This window comes from Neovison vison, chromosome 14 (assembly GCF_020171115.1).
Source record: "Neovison vison isolate M4711 chromosome 14, ASM_NN_V1, whole genome shotgun sequence".
Classification (NCBI taxonomy): Eukaryota; Metazoa; Chordata; class Mammalia; order Carnivora; family Mustelidae; genus Neogale; species Neogale vison.
Genome location: NC_058104.1, coordinates 6,799,833 through 6,817,299, shown reverse-complemented (window position 1 = coordinate 6,817,299; position 17,467 = coordinate 6,799,833). Strand labels below are relative to the sequence as shown.

The 17,467-nt window shown below is 45.7% G+C and overlaps 1 protein-coding gene across 1 annotated transcript in view; it reads left to right on the top strand.

Annotated features, from left to right (window-relative positions):
- CCZ1 (CCZ1 homolog, vacuolar protein trafficking and biogenesis associated) overlaps positions 1–17,467 on the top strand; it is a 31,281-nt gene that overhangs the window by 10,903 nt on the left and 2,911 nt on the right. The window contains exons 8-12 of the mRNA XM_044234219.1: positions 1,891–1,972; positions 3,805–3,866; positions 4,166–4,277; positions 10,495–10,528; positions 11,156–11,273. Coding sequence (XP_044090154.1) covers positions 1,891–1,972; positions 3,805–3,866; positions 4,166–4,277; positions 10,495–10,528; positions 11,156–11,273 — 408 coding nt within the window. The remainder of the gene's footprint in view (positions 1–1,890; positions 1,973–3,804; positions 3,867–4,165; positions 4,278–10,494; positions 10,529–11,155; positions 11,274–17,467) is intronic.

Below are 17,467 nucleotides of genomic sequence, written 5' to 3'. Positions count from 1 at the left end.
AGGCAGAGAGAGAGGGGGGAAGCAGGCTCCCTGCTGAGCAGAGAGCTTGATGCTGGGGCTCAATCCCAGGACCCTGAGATCATGACCCGAGCCACCCAGGTGCCCCAACAACATAAATTATTAATGAGTTATTCTTTTCATGCTAAATCTTAACAGTCCAGTGTATGTTTTACATTCATTTCAACAAGCCACATCTCAGGTGTTCAGTACCCACATACGTCCAGTAGCTGCTCTCTCTCTCTTTTTTTTTTTTTTAAGATTTTTTTTATTTGAGAGAGGGAGAGAGCGCGCATCAACGAAGGGAGAGGAAGAAGCAGGCCCTCTGCTGAGCAGGGAATCTGACGCAGGGCTTGATCCCAGGACCCTGGCATCCTGACCCGAGCCAAAGGCAGACACTTAACTGACTGAGCCACCCGGGCACCCCCCAGTAGCTGCTCTTATTGGAACCGCAGCCCTAGAAGACGTTGCCCAGCCCATAGCCATTTATGTACTGCCTTCTACTACCTATCATCGACAGCCCTCTCCACTGGTACTTCTTACTCAGGTCTTAAAAGGAAAATAACATCCAGAACCTGTTTTGTTTTCCTCTTCCTATCTTCTTACCTCAGTTATTTCTCTTTTTTTTTAAAGATTTTATTTATTTATTTGACAGAGAGAGATCACAAGTAGGCAGAGAGGCAGGCAGAGAGAGAGGAGGAAGCAGGCTCCCTGCTGAGCAGAGAGCCCGATGTGGGCCTCGATCCCAGGACCCTGCGATCATGACCTGAGCCAAAGGCAGCGGCTTAACCCACTGAGCCACCCATGTGCCCCAACCTCAGTTATTTCTGTAAAAGAAAACAAAACAGGTGACTTTTCATGCGTTTGATGGGGAGATTTCATCTGCCCAGTTGGCTCGTGGTACTTTGAGAGTTAAGAGTTGCCATAGGACAAGCTGAACCATCCTGCCAGCCCTGGTGGTTTCTGTTGAGGACGAAACCTTATGAAAATTGACCTGGAAGGGGGAGAGGTCTGAGAGGGAGAGGAGGAGGTGAGACAGCACTGGAAGAACCTCAGGAAGGGAGCAGCACATACTTGCCAGGGGAAGCCGAATTTTTCTAACAGATGGTTTCACTGGGAAAAGAAGAGACAGCCTCCGGAATATGGTGTAGAGGCTTGATTTATAATAAAGTTGGATTTCATCATAGGATTTTTTTTTTTTTTTTTTTGGTTGCACTCAGTAGAAAAAGAATCAGACACAGACTCATGGTCTGTTCATATCCCTACCTAGAAAACTAATCTCAAATAGGGTCTGCTGCCTGCTAGTGTCTCAGCCCTGTTTCCACGTGCTACTCACCCTTGCCGCGTTTCAGATTAGACTTGAAAGGTAGACCTGAGAGTGTGTTTCATTCTCTCCCTCCTCTCTCCCTGCACGGAAGTCATAGATTTAAAATCCACGTCCGTTTCTGAGACCGAGCAGGAGCTTAGGCCCCATCGGCAACACGCCAGTGTTCCCCGGGAGGCTGGGTGGAAGTATGTGGCATGTCTATAGAGCCCGAAAAGCGAAGCGGAATCGGCTACTTGGAGTGGAGCGTGGTGGCTGTTAACACTCCCTGAAGAATTCCACTTGAGGTTCGAGCAGGGAATCGAGTCAAATCAAATCAGACCAGTGACTGTTTGTTTACAGTGGCGTATAGAATACAAGATGACACAGACGTAGCCTTTGCTGGCTCCGGATCAAGTGCTAGCGGCAAAGCAGTTTAATTCATTCCCTTCTGGAACTTCCCAGTCCAAGAAAGGGCTTCTGGGTACAGTGTAAACAAGCAAACAAGAGGAGTGTTACTATGACCCGAGCCACAGGAAGACAGAAGACCAGTTCCAGGCTTTTAACACCATGCATTTCTGATGTTTCAGGAGTGGGTTAGAACAAGACGACATGAGAATTTTATACAAATACCTCACCACGTCTCTGTTTCCAAGGCATATCGAGCCTGAGGTACGGGCCGGGCACTGGGCTCCCTCCCTCCCCGCCACCCCCTGCCTCTGTGTGTATGTATGTTGTATGTATTACGTATGGACGCACACCCGCGCTGGAGGGCTGGGGGCTTGGGGGCGGAGGGTGGAGCAACGCGGTGGTCGGTGGGACAGCTCTGATCTAGATGTTACATTGCTAGTGTGACATGTATGTGGTTGTGTGCCCCTTAGCCCAGAAAACCATGTATGTCAGCTCTTCCTCTTTTCGTTACATTCCAATACAATAGCAAGGGTCTGTTTTTAAGAGGAGCAATTCATTGAGTAGTGGAGAAACGGGTTTTAGGCAGGGTTCTGGGAACTTGAAAACACCTGGGATCTTTGTCAGAAGAAAGGTGAATCCTGTGGACTTGTCACCTACAAGCACGAGATGTGATTCCGTGGATGGTCTCTTGCCCGCCTGCCTTCTCCACCGGGCTACTTCCTTTCCCAGTTTTCTGCAGAGACCTGTATGTAATACTGCAGCCTTCTCCCCAGAGTGTCCTGCCACTCTCACTAGGTTGGAGATAAAAAATATCCATCGCCCACAAATCATTTTGGCCTAGATGCATACATGCACTGGCTTGTTCTCTTCCCTCCCTCTGTTGAAGGTTGTGACACGAAACAAGAGAAAAACCTCTTTGATAAGAAATCGAAAGCCAGGTTTTAAGAAGGACCTGCTCCTGCACGTACGTCCTTTGTAGGCAGTTTGAGTACAGTAGCTCATGTTTCTTAAGTACGTACTGTGACCCAGCACTGTCCTGAGTGCCCCGCAAACATGCATTATCTCCTGGCGTCCTGACAACCGTCCCGAGTAGGATAACTTCTCCCCACCTTCCAGACAGGACACTCAGGCTTAAATGGCACACCCGGGGTCACCTAGCCGGGAAGCGGCAGGGCCATGACTTGATCTCGGGATCTGCCTGAGGCTAAAGCACCTCCTTACATCCACGCCCTCAGGAGGCTTTTCCGTGTGTGACAGTGCAGCTACCCCAACAGAAAACTCTGGTCCTTTATTATCTGCCCAAAGAGTCGGGCTTAGAAAGTAGGAAACCACAGGATTCAACATGGCAGTGTTAAGTGTGGACGCATGAGGCCTTTTTCAGTACAGACTGCCTCTGTGAGAGTCAGATATCCATTTTCACTATTGGATTTAGAATGTTTTTCAGTCTTTTTTCTGTGGTTATATGCTAAAATTTTATATAGACTAAAAGAACGTCAGAATTTTTTTTTAGAAGAATGAGAGGTTTCAGCTAACATGACTATTGGATTTGGATTTTTTTTTCCTCCTTTCCTGTGCCTATTGAAATAGTACATCTTCTGCAAGTGTTAGGCACGTGCTACAAATACCAATCCAGGAGGAGGCGTGATGTTCCGGCTGAAAGCTTTGATGCCAGATAGTCACGGGGTTGACGGCTGGCTGTGCTGCTAAGGAGCCGTGTTTGCGGGGCAACTTCTACTAACTTGAGTTTCCACAACGAGAAAATAAGAGTGTGCTATCCGGTGATCTAGGGTCCTATCAGGTGATCATTGCCTAGCATACATTAACACCATGGGAAATTTTGGTTATTGCTGAAAAAGGAACTAAATCATTAGATGGAGTTCAGGGTACAATGAAGTTTTGATCGTTCTGGTTCCTATCAATGCAGTCTTTAGGTAGCTCTTATAATCCCCTTCCTTTTTATTGGTGGGGCGGAATGTGCGTAAATGAGACAGGAAAATGGCAATGGAGCCCACTAGCAGGTATAAATGTGGTTTTCAAAGCTTCAAAAGGAAAAAATCTAATAAGTCATTTCTCAACGTTGACTTTGTTTACAGTTGGCGGGAAGGGATTCTCCAATAAGGGCGGAGATGCCAGGAAATCTTCAACATTACGGAAGGTAGAACTTCTGGTCTTTGATCCACAGTATTAGATTTTATTATCTTTTTTGGTAAAGGTAAAATCACCAACTCTGAAATTACCTTTGTGCTATTTACTGGCAATTGTTTACTGCAGTGGAAATGCTTTTGTTTCCAGTGAATTAAAACTTTATCATACTCTGATTTGGTGTTTTCCAAGTAGCGTCTGGCTTCCCAAAAAGAAAATGAATCTATATTAAGTGGGACTATATCCTGTTTTATGTATTTCTGTTTATCACTTACCTGATTGAGTTGAGTCATTTCTGTGCTTCCTTTTCAGATTTCTTACTGGACCCTTGAATCTTAATGATCCAGAAGCAAAATGCAGATTCCCCAAAATTTTTGTAAACACAGATGACACTTATGAAGCACTCCATTTAATTGTCTATAAGGTAACAACTGTTTTTCCCTCCAGCATTACAGATTAACATGAAAGTAAATCTTCCTTGCGTGTGTACGCGAGTGTGTGCCTACATGCCCCTGAAGTATTTCTCAGAACAAATGCTGAAAGTTCTCATTATTGAAAAACTCGGAATGGGTGGCCCTCTGGAACAGTGGGTTTATTTTCAGCTCCTTTTCAATGCTTTTCTTATTAGTGAAGGAATCGCTTTCTGACACTGAGGCTGTGACTCAGAAGCATTCGGAAGTCCTGTGTGCTCACACACAGAGGCCAGCAAAGGTGGTGTTGCTTCGTCGTTAGATGCCTTCCGGTGTGGGACTGGCCACATTCCAGTAAATTCTGCTTTCGTGGATTAGAAAGCACAGACTTGGGGGTTCTATTACGATAGTCCAGTTATAGCTTGGTTACGTTAGCTTGGTTTTTGTAAAGGTGATTTTGGTTCAAGAAGGAAGGCTAAGCAAGTGTGTTTATCTTCTTCCCCACCTGAGAGTACAATTATGTTTGAGTTTGTAAAGACCTAGAAATGGTGGCGTGTGAGCACCGGGCGGAGGTGAACCTCAGTGTGAGGGATTCGTCTCTCCCTATAAGGCAGGAAGGGGGTGTAAGTGGGGTGCTAATGGATGAAGTCTGGCCAAGGGGGGGGTGCGCTAAGGCAAGAGCCTGCCTGCCCCCACAGAAGCCCAGAGAAGCCCCCAGCTTAGAGATAGCACCTAAGGAGTCCGGAGTGGGAAGCGAGCTTGGAAGGAAAGGGAGTGAGTGTTGCATATAAACCAGCCAGACACCCCTTTTCCATCCTGACATACTCACAGGCAACCGAGCACCTGTTCCTGGGTGAAAGTCAGGCCTCTTTTTTTTTCCCCCGGGATTATGACCTGAGCCAAAGGCAGACCCTTCCAGGCGTCCTTCAAGGGTCATTTTAAAGGAAAACAATCTGGGGAGCCAGAGCGTGGCCGGCGTGGGTGTGCGCAGCTGAGAGTAAGTGCTGATTGCGGGAGCCCGGTGACTGCTGCCCTCGTCCTGCCCCGGAGCAGGGCCTCCCTCCCTGGTCAGCCATGCATTCCCTTGTCCTTTAGTGTGCATGGAAAAACAAAACTAGATCTTGAGAGAAACAAAAATTTCTCTGCCAACAGAGAGAATGTCTAAAAATTAGCATCCACAGAGATTAGAGAAGTGTATCTATAGAACCGGGACTGGACGACCTGAGAGTCAGGGCTAGAATAAACTTAGGGTAATTGAAAACATAATTTTATTTATTGGGGCAAGATATACATAGCATAAAATTTGTCATTTTAACCGTTTTTAAGTATATGGTTCAGTCCATACACAGTGTTGGACAAACTTACCACTGTTTCCAGAATTCGTCTTCACCCAAAATTCTGTACCCATTAAAAATAACGCTTCAGGCCCTGTCCCCTGAAAATACACTTGTTGACACGAGAACTTCATTAGAAGGGTTAAAGATAAGTTGCCCTGCTTTGAATGTAAGGTAACATGACAAGACATAAAAACATGGAGAAAATCACTGAGCACTACATCAAAAACCAGTGATGTACTATATGTGGGCTATTTGAATTTAAATTTTAAAAATAATAATTGCTTTAAAAAGCAAAAATGTTTAAAATAAATAAAAAACAAAAAAAAAAAAGATGAGAGAGAGGGATCTCCACATCTGATTCACAGAAAGTTGAAGGAGAGGAAATTAGTCGAGTGTATTAGGAGGACATATCTAGCTGAAGAGGAACACATCTCCCAGATTGAAAAGGCCCACTGAATGTCTCACACAGTGAATCAAAAAGACCCACTCCAGTCCACTCAGTGGGCAGTTTCAGAAATATATAAAGAGAAGATCCCAGAAGCTTCCAGAAGGAAAATCAGGTCATCTATAAATAAAATCGGCATAAGCAGCCTTTTCTTTACAGGCAGCAGATACTAGGTGGCAAGGGAAGGAAGACTTTCAAAGTTCCAAGAGAGAGGGATTTTCAGTGTAGAATTCTTTGCCGAGCCCAACTGTCCCATCGCAGGTGAGATCGAAGAGAGGTGTGTTAATGGCAGAAAGTCTCAGGAAGGTTACCCCAGGTGTCTGGTCTTCGGGTTTGCGTGGGTTTGTATGTCAGAACCAGTGAGAAAACCAAGAACGAGAACACCTCAGAATCCACACCCGTGGCCCGGACACTTGAGAACAGGAAGAAGGCGGCTTGCGGCGATCGAGCTCTGAGTCTGTGGTGGGGGTTAGCACCTCGGGGACTTCTGCGGTGGAACAGAGAAATGGGGGTTCTCTTCTGGGTGCAGGGACCCCAGAACAAATATATGTTGCATTCATAAAACAGTACGACTGCGAGCTTTGATTAAATGTTGGGTGTTCTAAGGAATGGCCCAGGAGGAGAGAATCCCAGGGAAGATGTAGAGACGTGTCTGAAAATGAACCGTAACTGGGGTAGGGAAAAGCCCACATCTCTAGCGAATGAAAATCATTCTCTGAATGACTCAGGGTAATGATTCCGAACTCTAGTGGAAGAAAAATCCTGGTACTCTCTGTTGTTTATTGGATTTCTGATCTTAAGAGTCAATCAATAGGTAGAATTTTAAATGGGATGATGGCATCACCGTTATTTTAAAAAGTTAGCTTTTTTCCAAAACAGCTTTGTTGAGACAGAGTTCACATACTGTATAATTAGCCCAATCAAAGTATTCAGTTCAGTGGTTTCTCACTGCGAAGTGCAGGACTCAAGACCACTCTTTTTTTTTTTTTTTTTTTTTAAGATTTTATTTATTTATTTGACAGAGAGAGATCACAAGTAGGCAGAGAGGCAGGCAGAGAGAGAGAGAGAGGAGGAAGCAGGCTCCCTGCTGAGCAGAGAGCCCGACGCGGGACTCGATCCCAGGACCCTGAGACCATGACCCGAGCCGAAGGCAGCGGCTTAACCCACTGAGCCACCCAGGCGCCCCCTCAAGACCACTCTTGCTTCTGACACACGCTGCTAGCTCAGGGGCCCCCAAGACCACCCAGGAGTTGACTAGAGGTGCTTGCAGGACTCAGAGAAGCTGGCCTGCTCCCGCTCACAGTTTATTACAGTAGAGGAGTGCAAATGACAGATGGCCCAGGAAGGAGATACTCGGGGCAGGACCCGGCAGTCACCAGGCCTGGGCTTGCCCCCTCCCGGTGGAGCTGTGCAGACAGCACGGGGCCTGTTTCTCCCAGCAGGGACGTGTGACATGTGCAGAGTCTTACCATCCAGGGCAGCTCTCTCGAGCCTTGACATCCGAGTTTTGACTGGGCCTTGGCCGTGCAGACACAGCTGATTGCCGGCGTCCCTGGCCTTAGTCGCCAGCTCTCTGGAACTCTGCTGATGCCACACGGGCTCGGGGCCAGAAGGGATGTTGGCCTGTGGTTTTTCTCTCCTTCTGAAGTCATGGTCTGGTTTTGGCATCAGGCTACTACCGGCCTCAGGCTGGGTTGGGAAGTGTTTCCTCATCTCCTGTGTTTTGGAAGAGTTTGTGAAGGATTGCTGTTAATTCTTTGAATAATTGGTCACTGTGAAGCCACCTACATCTGGGCTTTTCTTTGTTGGAAACCTTCCCATGATGAAAGAGTGTCTGTCCTCGTTCTAGGTCTTACTGTCTGTCTCTTGAGTTGTTTCAGTGGTTTGTGTCTTACTGGGAATTTGTTCTGCTTGTTCTTCGGTGGTTCGTTTATAATTTTTCGTAGTATTACAGCCTTGAAATTCTTTCCCCCTCGTAAAACAGTAATGGTGGCTCCTCTTTCTTTCTTTCTTTCTTTTTTTTTTTTTAAGATTTTATTTATTTATTTGACAGCCAGAAATCACAAGTAGGCAGAGAGGCAGGCAGAGAGAGAGAGGAAGGGAAGCAGACTCTCTGCTGAGCAGAGAGCCGATGCGGGGCTCGATCCCAGGACCCTGAGATCATGACCTGAGCCGAAGGCAGAGGCTTAACCCACTGAGCCACCCAGGCGCCCCGGTAGCTCCTCTATAATCCCTCATTTTACTGATTTGTATCTCCTCTCCTTTTCACTGTATTTTTTGTGTTTCCTCTCCTTTAGTTTTTCTATTTTCAGAGAACCAGCTTCTGATATTGATTTATTTCATATTTTTGCTCTGTTCTCTATTTCATTTACTTCTGCTTTGATCTTTGATATCTTCTTCCTTCTCTTGCTTTAGGTTTAGTTTGCTCTTCTCTTTTCCAAGGCCTGAGGATGGAAGTTTAAATTCTTGATTTTGAGATCTTCCTTATTTTTCATGTATGTGTTGATGGCTCTGAAGTAAAGACTGACGCTGTTGATTCTCAGATTTTGTGGATGTTCGTAAACATTCCTCATCTGCTGTCTGCCCTTCGGACAGTTTCCCTCTGGAAATTTAAAGTATTGTGTTGGGTTTTTTTTTTTTTAAGGTTTTATTTATTTACTTGACACACAGATAGAGATCACACGTAGGCAGAGAGGCAGGCAGAGAGAGGGGGATGCAGGCTCCCCACTGAGCAGAGAGCCTGATGTGGGGCTCGATCCCAGGACCCTGAGATCATGACCCGAGCCGAAGGCAGAGGCTTTAACCCACTGAGCCACCCAAGCGCCCCTAAAGTATTGTTTTTTATAATTTTCTTTAATTAGGGTGTTTGAGGATTCTGTGGAGCTCGTCATGCCACCATTATGGACAGGCTCCCAGGTCCTGGTCCTCCGTAGACACCGGTGATCTGTGTCTGGAGATGTGATGTGGCATCCAAGATGAGCACGTAGCTAGGGGAGCAGGCTAGAGTAGGACTGCGTGTCCGCTGACGGTCACCGGGGAAGTGATGGCCTGCACGGTTCGTTATGCTAGTTTGTGTGCTTTTCTATGTATTGGAAATTCTTCAGGTTTTTAAACAGGGACTCGAAAGACACATTTTAAAAAAACAACCTGTAAGGAGTCACACACGCAGCTGCTGGCAGGAAACCCTGTAGAGGACAGACAGACGGGGATGGGGCTTCCGTGTGGAGTGGCACCGTGAAACACTGTGTCGCTCAAGTCACAAGGAGGCCAGAGGCCACTCACCTCCACAAGGTGGCACCTCGGAAAGCAGAGCTGGTGGTCTCAGATGTCCTGATATCTCAGCAGAGGCTGGAAGTTAGAATCTTCATAGGAAACTAGTGGGCATCTAAGTCAAAGTTAGGATGGAACTCGCCTGTGGTCCACCAATGTTGTCACCTGTTTATAAGCGGGTGAGAGTTATGATTCACTTACAGAAAGGCGCACGTGTGCTTGAGTGTGCCCGTGCAAAACCGTTACGGCTGCCGTGGCTGAGAGGGGGGTGTGGGGACAGGTGCGGGGATGGGGGACAGGGCTAAGTGTGCATGAAAAGCAGCCATCCAGGAGCTTGTCCCTGCTACTGTGGCATGAGAAGTGGGCCATTTGGGGCTTTAGGGTCACCCTTGGGGAACCTGGAGTGGCTCTAAGCAGCGGGGAGGAAAAGGCAGGCCGATGAGGAACTTCATCACTGTCGGGATTCAGCGTGCCACCTGAAGGCCACAGTGGTAGAGCCAAGGTCTCTAAAACCGTTCCGGTGGCTGCCCACAGGGACGGGCCTCAGGAGGAGTTCTGTGGCTTTTTCTCCAAAGGCCGTATGTTCTGTGTGACTTTTTGCCACTGTGCAGTGTATGCAGTAATACATTTAACCATGTCTGGTTATTTGATTTATGGTTGCTGTAGCCAGTGTCACCGGTGCAGCATTCACTATCATGAAAGGGGAGACAAGGAGGGGACATTCATCTGCTGGGGCATTTTAACTGTATTCATGGAAACTTTCAAAGATACACAAAAATAGACTAGAAGAATGAATCCCCAGGCGCCCATCACACAGCTTAATTTAACGAACAGCATGCTTATCTTTCATCTGTTTTCCCTGTGTGGTTTTTATCTTATTTTATTTTGTTTTTTTGCTTGCACATGTTAGATCATGTCATTTCACTTGCAGAGGCTTCAATTTGCATCTCTAATGAGGGCATCTGTTTTCACCTAACCACCGTGTTATTACACACCTGGCAGGATAAACACTTTCCTTAATGTTCTTTGCTCTCTAGTCCATACCCAGATCTCTCCAGTTGACTAAAAAATATCTTGATCAAGTGATTCAAGTCAAAATTCAAGGAGAGCCTCTGCACTGGATCATCGAATTTCTTTTTTATGCCGTTTTGTAATCCTTGGTTTGTTTTCTCTTCCCAGGCCATGAGTGCAGCTGTGTGCTTTATGATTGATGGTAGGTACACACCTGTATCCGACTTCAGCCCGCGTAGATAAGCCTTCTCTCTTTACGCTTTGCTGTGCTCTGTCCTTAAACAGTAAACATGTTGTCATAGAGGTTCTATTAAGCATGGCTCCCCTCTGTGAGCTCTGCTAGAAAACTAGCTCTGTCTCATATTTTTAAAATCCTGGCCTACCTGCTTCCTAGCAGCTGGCCCTGGGCACCTTTCTAAGCCTCCCTCCCTGTGAAGTGATAACAGGAGTACCTTTTTCAAAGGGGGCTTCGGGGGTTAAATCGGGTCATGTTTGTAAAGCACCAAAGGGCTGCTGGCCCCTGAGTACTGTGTGGTGTGTGTTAGATACTTGACCTTCTTCGGCCAACTTACCACCCCCAGGGTGTGCTTAAATTCATATTCACAGCGAGATAGGTCTCGACTCTTGTACACCTTAACTAGAACTAACTTCGACTCTCCTGTTTCTCTTCTCTTTGGGAGGGCAGGGAGAGCCTGTCATTTAATTGTTTTATTTTCCTGATCAGTAAAGTTTTCATTGGAATACTGTAATTAAGACCGTTAGATGAATACTGACCTTTTCAACACAAAGAATTCTAAAACTTACTGGTATTTTTTAAATTACTCGTTAGCCTCTGTACAGCCCACGTTGGATTTTTGCCGAAGACTGGACAGCATTGTTGGGCCGCAGCTCACAGTGCTAGCATCTGACATTTGTGAGCAGTTTAACATCAACAAAAGAATGTCTGGGTTTGTACTTTGCTTTGTGTTTACTTTCTAGAATTTAACTGGTTTGGGAAGAAGAAGGGTCGTTTTTACTTAAGCAAATGGATGGTCATATCATTTGTGTTTTCTCTGACTCCGGAGAACAAACGTGCAGCTCAGTCCTGTCTGAAAAGCTCCCTGGGGAACTGGGGAACCGTTCTTGAGCTTTTCTGCTCCAAGATGATGGTGGGGGCCAGGTCTTCTGTGAATATATTCCCTCAGCCCACCCCTGACTGTGGCGTCAGGAATGGGGTGGGGTGTACTAGCCGTGCCTGCAGGCTGCACCCCGTGAGGGCCACCTCACATCCCACTGGACCAGCCCAGACTGTAAATTCACATTGGCCGTGGCGATCGGCAGGGCTTTGCCTCGTGTAGACAGAAAGCACCTCGCCTGTTGTACATACGTGTGTGGTGGAGAGTTGGCCGTGCTGTAGGCTATTAGGGCGTTGGGCCAGAATCTGGTGCCTTGAAAGACGCTAGCTCCAGGTGTGTATTGGGAGACTCCAGTTAAACTCATTTTGGTTCTAAGAACACTGGGAAGTCATTGAACCTCTTTTATTCTCTTCCCAACGTAAAGTCATACACCGCAAAGATTAAGCAAGCACATGGGAATTCGAGAAACAAAAGCCTCTTTATATGGGCTTCCTGTATGTTTGAGAAGTTACTAACGTGTATGAATTTATGTATAACCAGTGTTCATGGTGGCCCCGTGCTGTGTGTATACGGTCTTCCAGAAGCCCCAGCCTGTAGAGAGGACACACACAGGGTCCGGGTGATAGTCCGTATAGGTTTTGTATCTGCATGTGGATTGCTACTGTCAACAGCTTACTTCCCATCAGAAAAGATTAAGCCAAGAACTGAATGTGCCTGACCACTTTGCATCTTGAGGTTTAATTTTTTTAATTCAATTTAATTAACATACAGTGTATTATTAGTTTCAGGGTAGAATTTAGTGACTCACCGGTTGCACATAACACCCAGTGCTCCTTCAAGTGCCCTCCTTTTAATACCCATCCCCCAGGTAACCCTCCCCCGACCCCCCTTCCCTGCAGCAACCCTCAGTTTGTTTTCTAGATTTCAGCATCTCTGTGGTTTGTCTCTCGAGGTTTCACTTTTTCACTGTGAAACTGTCAGATTTTCATTTCTGAAGGAAGCATGAGTGAGTCAGATCTGTTTGGTATGATGCAAGTTATAAACTGCTGAGTGGAGAGAGAGAAAGTCTAGTAAGTTCCCTGCTTTCCCAACCTGCCCCCCGCCCCGGGAGATTGCTGGACGCGTTAACCATTCTGCCGGTGCTTTCCGGGGACGTGACAGATTTTCATGAGCTCACCAGCGAATATCTGAGGAAGTCTTGCTTGTCAGAGACCTCCTATTCTGCAAAGGTCAACTCTCCTCAGGATTGTACAGAAGTCATGTCATGTATTTCTCATTTTTTTAAACTTTGGTTTTATTGTTTTTTATAATATACAAGTTTGGGATTTATGTAGTTCACTTAGTTGTCACTTCTTCTAGATTTCTACCTTTGGAGTCATACTCATGGCTTTCTACCCTGATATCATAAAACTATGCCATTTTTATCTCTGGTACTTTTAGGGTTTTGTCTTCCGTGTTTCAATCTTTAATTCACCTGGGATTTTCAAGGGCTAGAGGAAGGGCTCTGAGATTTTTTTTTTCCCCCCAAACAATAGTTTGAAGAAAGGAGAGGGCCATGGACATTAACAATCTAATTTCACTAGGAAGAACTTTTCTCTCTGATATTTTATTATGGAAATTTGCAAACAGGAAGGTGGAAAAAATGACACCATGAACACACACACAACGCCCCCCCTTAGATTCTGTACTTAACTCTTGGCTCTGTATGGTCTAGCACAGCTCCATCGCGGGGGACAGTTACTGGTAACCAAACCGCTGTATAGTATCCGTGGCCCCTGAAAGATGGACACCTGGAAAACTCGATGGTAGAACACACAACTTAGGGCAGTGCCAAGAACAGAGGCTCTAGAGGCATAGTTGGTTTTGTCTTTGAAAGTTGACCTTAGGTGCTCTCACCGCATCTGAGATTTTATATGTAACAGCGGCCTCGCTTGCCAAGCTGTTAAGTATCAGCTGACCAGAGGAAAAATGCTCTTCAGTACAAAAAATAATGTGCTTTTCTTCTGGAAATCCTGACTCAGGTCAAACCATTTTATACTCCAGTCCTAGGACCTCCAAGACTCACATCCCAGCTCCTGCCCGCATTGCTGAGGGGTGAGGGGTACTGTATGTGGCAGCCATCCCTGTCCTGACCCCAGAGGTCAGCGCCAGGATCCTGGTGCCCAGCTGTTCTGTTAGCTTCAGCCCTCAGTGGACACCAGCTGTAGGGCTGACTTGGGGCATAAAGTTGAGTGTTGAATCCATATGCTTAAGCTGCAGTTCTTTTAATTGTTCCATAGAAATTTGAGGTCACCCCTTTAAAGAATGGCATGAAGTAGATTCATTGGTCTTTCGTTTCTATTACGTGTGTAACACCTTGATTTTTTTCTATTCAAGGACTTTGCAGTTCAATTATTTAAAATCTTTTTTCTTTTTTTGAGTGTAATTTATAATTTTTATAATTATTTATATTTTTAATTTACTTATATTTTTATTTTTCTATTTATATTTTATTTATAATTAATTATAATTAATTTTTTAACATTTTATTTATTTGAGAGAGAGAGAGCAGGAACAGGGGGAGAGGGAGAAGCAGACTCCCCTCTGAGCAGGGAGCCTAATGCGGGACTTGATCCCAGGACCCTGAGATCATGACCTGAGCCAGAGGCAGATGCTTAACTGAGCCACCCAGGCACTCCTGTGTCCTTAGTTTTTGAATTCAGAAATATAAATATTGGAACTCTTCTCTCATTTAGCTTGTATCTTTTTAGACTTGTACACATAGGAAAACAGTGACATATACACAGTGTTCTTTATGGATGGGTTTCTTAAACTATTGTGCTGTAAATCTGTACCTTTTAAAAAAGGTACATGGCAGGGGGGCTCCTGGTGGCTCAGTTGTTAAAGTGTCTGCCTTCGGCTCAGGTCATGATCCCAGGGTCCTTGGCTCAAGCCTCAAACTGGGGTCCCTGCTCAGCGGAAAGCCTGGCTTCTCCCTTTCCCACTCCCCCTGCTTGTGTTCCTTCTCTTGCTGTCTCTGTCAAATAAGTAAAATCTATAGGAAAAAAAAAATATATGGCATGAACATCATTTTAAACCAATAAATTTGGATCTGCCTCTCCTCTTTCAGGGCTTCACGTACTTAATTGGATAGATGTGCTCTGTTTGTTGAATCATTGTGGCATTTGCTGGGAAGTCTGGTTCTACCCATTAGCATTAAAATAGCTCTGTATTAAGCAATCTGGTGCGTATGTGCACTCACCCTCTTAGGAGATGTCCCTAGCATAGAGTTCTGGGGCAAAGGGAATGTGCAGTGACAATGTGGTCACCTCCCACAGGAGCCACTCAGTTCTTTGTGGTGTGTCTTGACATCTGCTAGGTGACATCGAGGTCGGCATTTCTGTCTCTTTCACGAACTGCCTGTCCGTGTCCATTGGCTCTTCCCACTCAAGTGCTTTGTATCTTTGCTTTTACGTCCACGTTCTTCAGTCATGCCACGTATTTTTTTGAGTTTGGTTTTACTATTTTTGGTAACATGTCTGGGATTTATATGTAATCCATTTTATTAGGCATCTCCTTTAGATTTCTCTTTTCACTGGCCTACGTACAGTTTTCTATCCCAACATCATTTTTTAAAATGCCTTTTTCATCTGTGGTACTTTTATGGTTTTATCTTCCGTGTCTCAGTCTAATTCACCTGGAATTTTTAAGGGCTAGAGGACAGGCTCTAATTTAAGACTTTTCCCCCTCATATCGGTAATTTTCTGAATCTGAGACATTTGTTTCTGTTTCTTTCACATATTCCCACTCACTAGCCTCTTTGAATGCTGAATTTTGGAAAGGTGTGAGGAGGAAGTATGAAGTTACTGAAAAGGAGACTCTTTCCTGTGAGCAATCTGTGTAATTCTTTTTTTTTTTTTTTTTTTAATTTATTTGACATACAGAGATCACAAGTAGGCAGAGAGTCAGACAGAGAGAGAGGGGGGAAAGCAGCCTCCCCGCTGAGCAGAGAGCCCAATGTGGGGCTTGATCCCAGGACCCTGAGCCGAAGACAGAGGCTTAACCCACTGAGCCACCCAGGTGCTCCTGTGTAATCCTTTTTTATCAGTCACTTTGAATACATTCATAAACCAGCCCAGTTGCTTGGGAGGTTGACGGTGCTAGGATTTCTAGCGAGGAGCACACCCACTGACGGAAGGTTGGTAACAACGAGGCTCAGGACGGGATGCCAGGCAGAAGGGAAGCGAGAAGGGATGGGTTTGCCCGGCTGGCATGCAGAGGGAGAGCAAGGGCGGGGGAGCCTTCCTTCCAGGGTAGAGTTCACATGCATAGTCCAAGGGCTCAGCTGTGCCCCACTTCCTGCTTACCCTAGACATGCGAAGGAGCAAGAGCTGTACTGTGTACAGTCTATACGCCGGTCAATTCAGAATCTTATTTTTCAGTTCAGTTTGGTAAGTGAGGAATAGCCATCCTCACCTAGAAGCCATGTGTGTGGCAACCTAAGTTGTCTGGAGCGAGGCCCAGAACAAGTAAAGCCACCAGATGGTCTCGGTGCTCCCAGCCAGCCATTGACGTCCGCAGGGAGCCTCCACAGGCAGTCAAGCATCTGCTGAACCGCGGATTTCCTCCATCGGTCCAAGCCTTTCCTGGCACGCTCTTGGAGTTTGCGTGGGTTTTCACATACCTGGTCCTTAAACACTGACGTCTCCGGCAGCTCAGTTAAACCGAAGCTGTTTCCTCATGGGGCCCCTCCCTGTGACTCTGCCAATCACAGATACTTGGGTTTTCAGCCAATTGTAGAAGGAAGAGGCAAAGGGATGTGAAGCTGACAGAAAACAGAAAGTCCTCTCCAAAAACAACCACTTAAGACAGGCCCCACCTTTCCGTGTTCTTTGAGGATATCGTTACTGTGCTAGGATATTTTAAGCCATACTTCGTAACAGATTGTCAAGAAGGATTCTGTATTTCCCTGCGTTCAGTGTATTTTCTGTTGACGTAGTTAACTGTATTTAGCATGTTCTTTTTTAAGGAGGCAGGAAATTTGCATTTCTGTGTTTAGAGAAAAAAAATGCTTTGGTGTTTAAGAGGAATCCGTTTCCAGTCTTTGGAAAAGAGACCAGGTGAATGGGGCTGCTACTCCTTCAAAACTTGCACACTGTTTGTTAGATGTTACTTTTGATAGAATCAGTAAGCCTGTAGGATGAACATTATCCTTGCTGTTTTTACTGTGATCTGGTCTCTCCTTTTTCTTTCATTAAGAGGACAATAGTGGAAAAGCAAGTAGCAGTTTTTCTATTCCTGTTTTTACGTCCTCCTCGTGGAAGGCAGAGTGGAAAAAGGCCACAGTGGTCCCTGTCTTAACTACTGGATAGCATTTGCCAAATGTAAATTTCCATCGGGGTACAAAAGAAATAATTTAAATCTTCTTAGAAGAGTATCTTACATACTCTAAATGAGGGAAAGAGGGAGGCCACAGCAAGTGTTTTGAGGTGACACAGGACAGCCAGGACTGTAAGCCTGATTGCAGCCGGGTAGAAGTTTGCCGGGACAGCAACATTCCCAATATTCTTTTAAATATTCCATCTTTCCAAACAGTGTTTCTTGTAGTTACACTTGCTTTTCTTAGTTTTAGGGGCTTACTGAAAACATATTCTGGTTTTGTTAAGAATTCTCTTTTCATGCTTCTGGACACTAAGCCTTCCACATTCTTTCTTTGCCTAGATGTAAAGTATTACAGTAGTAACCCACTTTTCCGGAGGTTGGATTTCCGGTACCCTCAGCCCACCAGAACATGGCTGCTAACCCTGAAGTAAGCAGAGAAGCTTCGAGCCCCCCAGTGGCAGGGCTGCTCAGGCTGGCACCACACCCCAGAGTATAACACGCGAGGGTGCAGGGAGGGCGGGAGGCCCCGGGAGCTGTGGCCTCACTGTTGGAGCGGCTTCCTCTGGAGTCCAGACTCGGACCTGGGAGGTGGTGTGGTAGCCTTGACCAATCTTTTCAAATAATAGAAGACCTATTCCAATTAAAATACTCGTTATGCTTCAGCA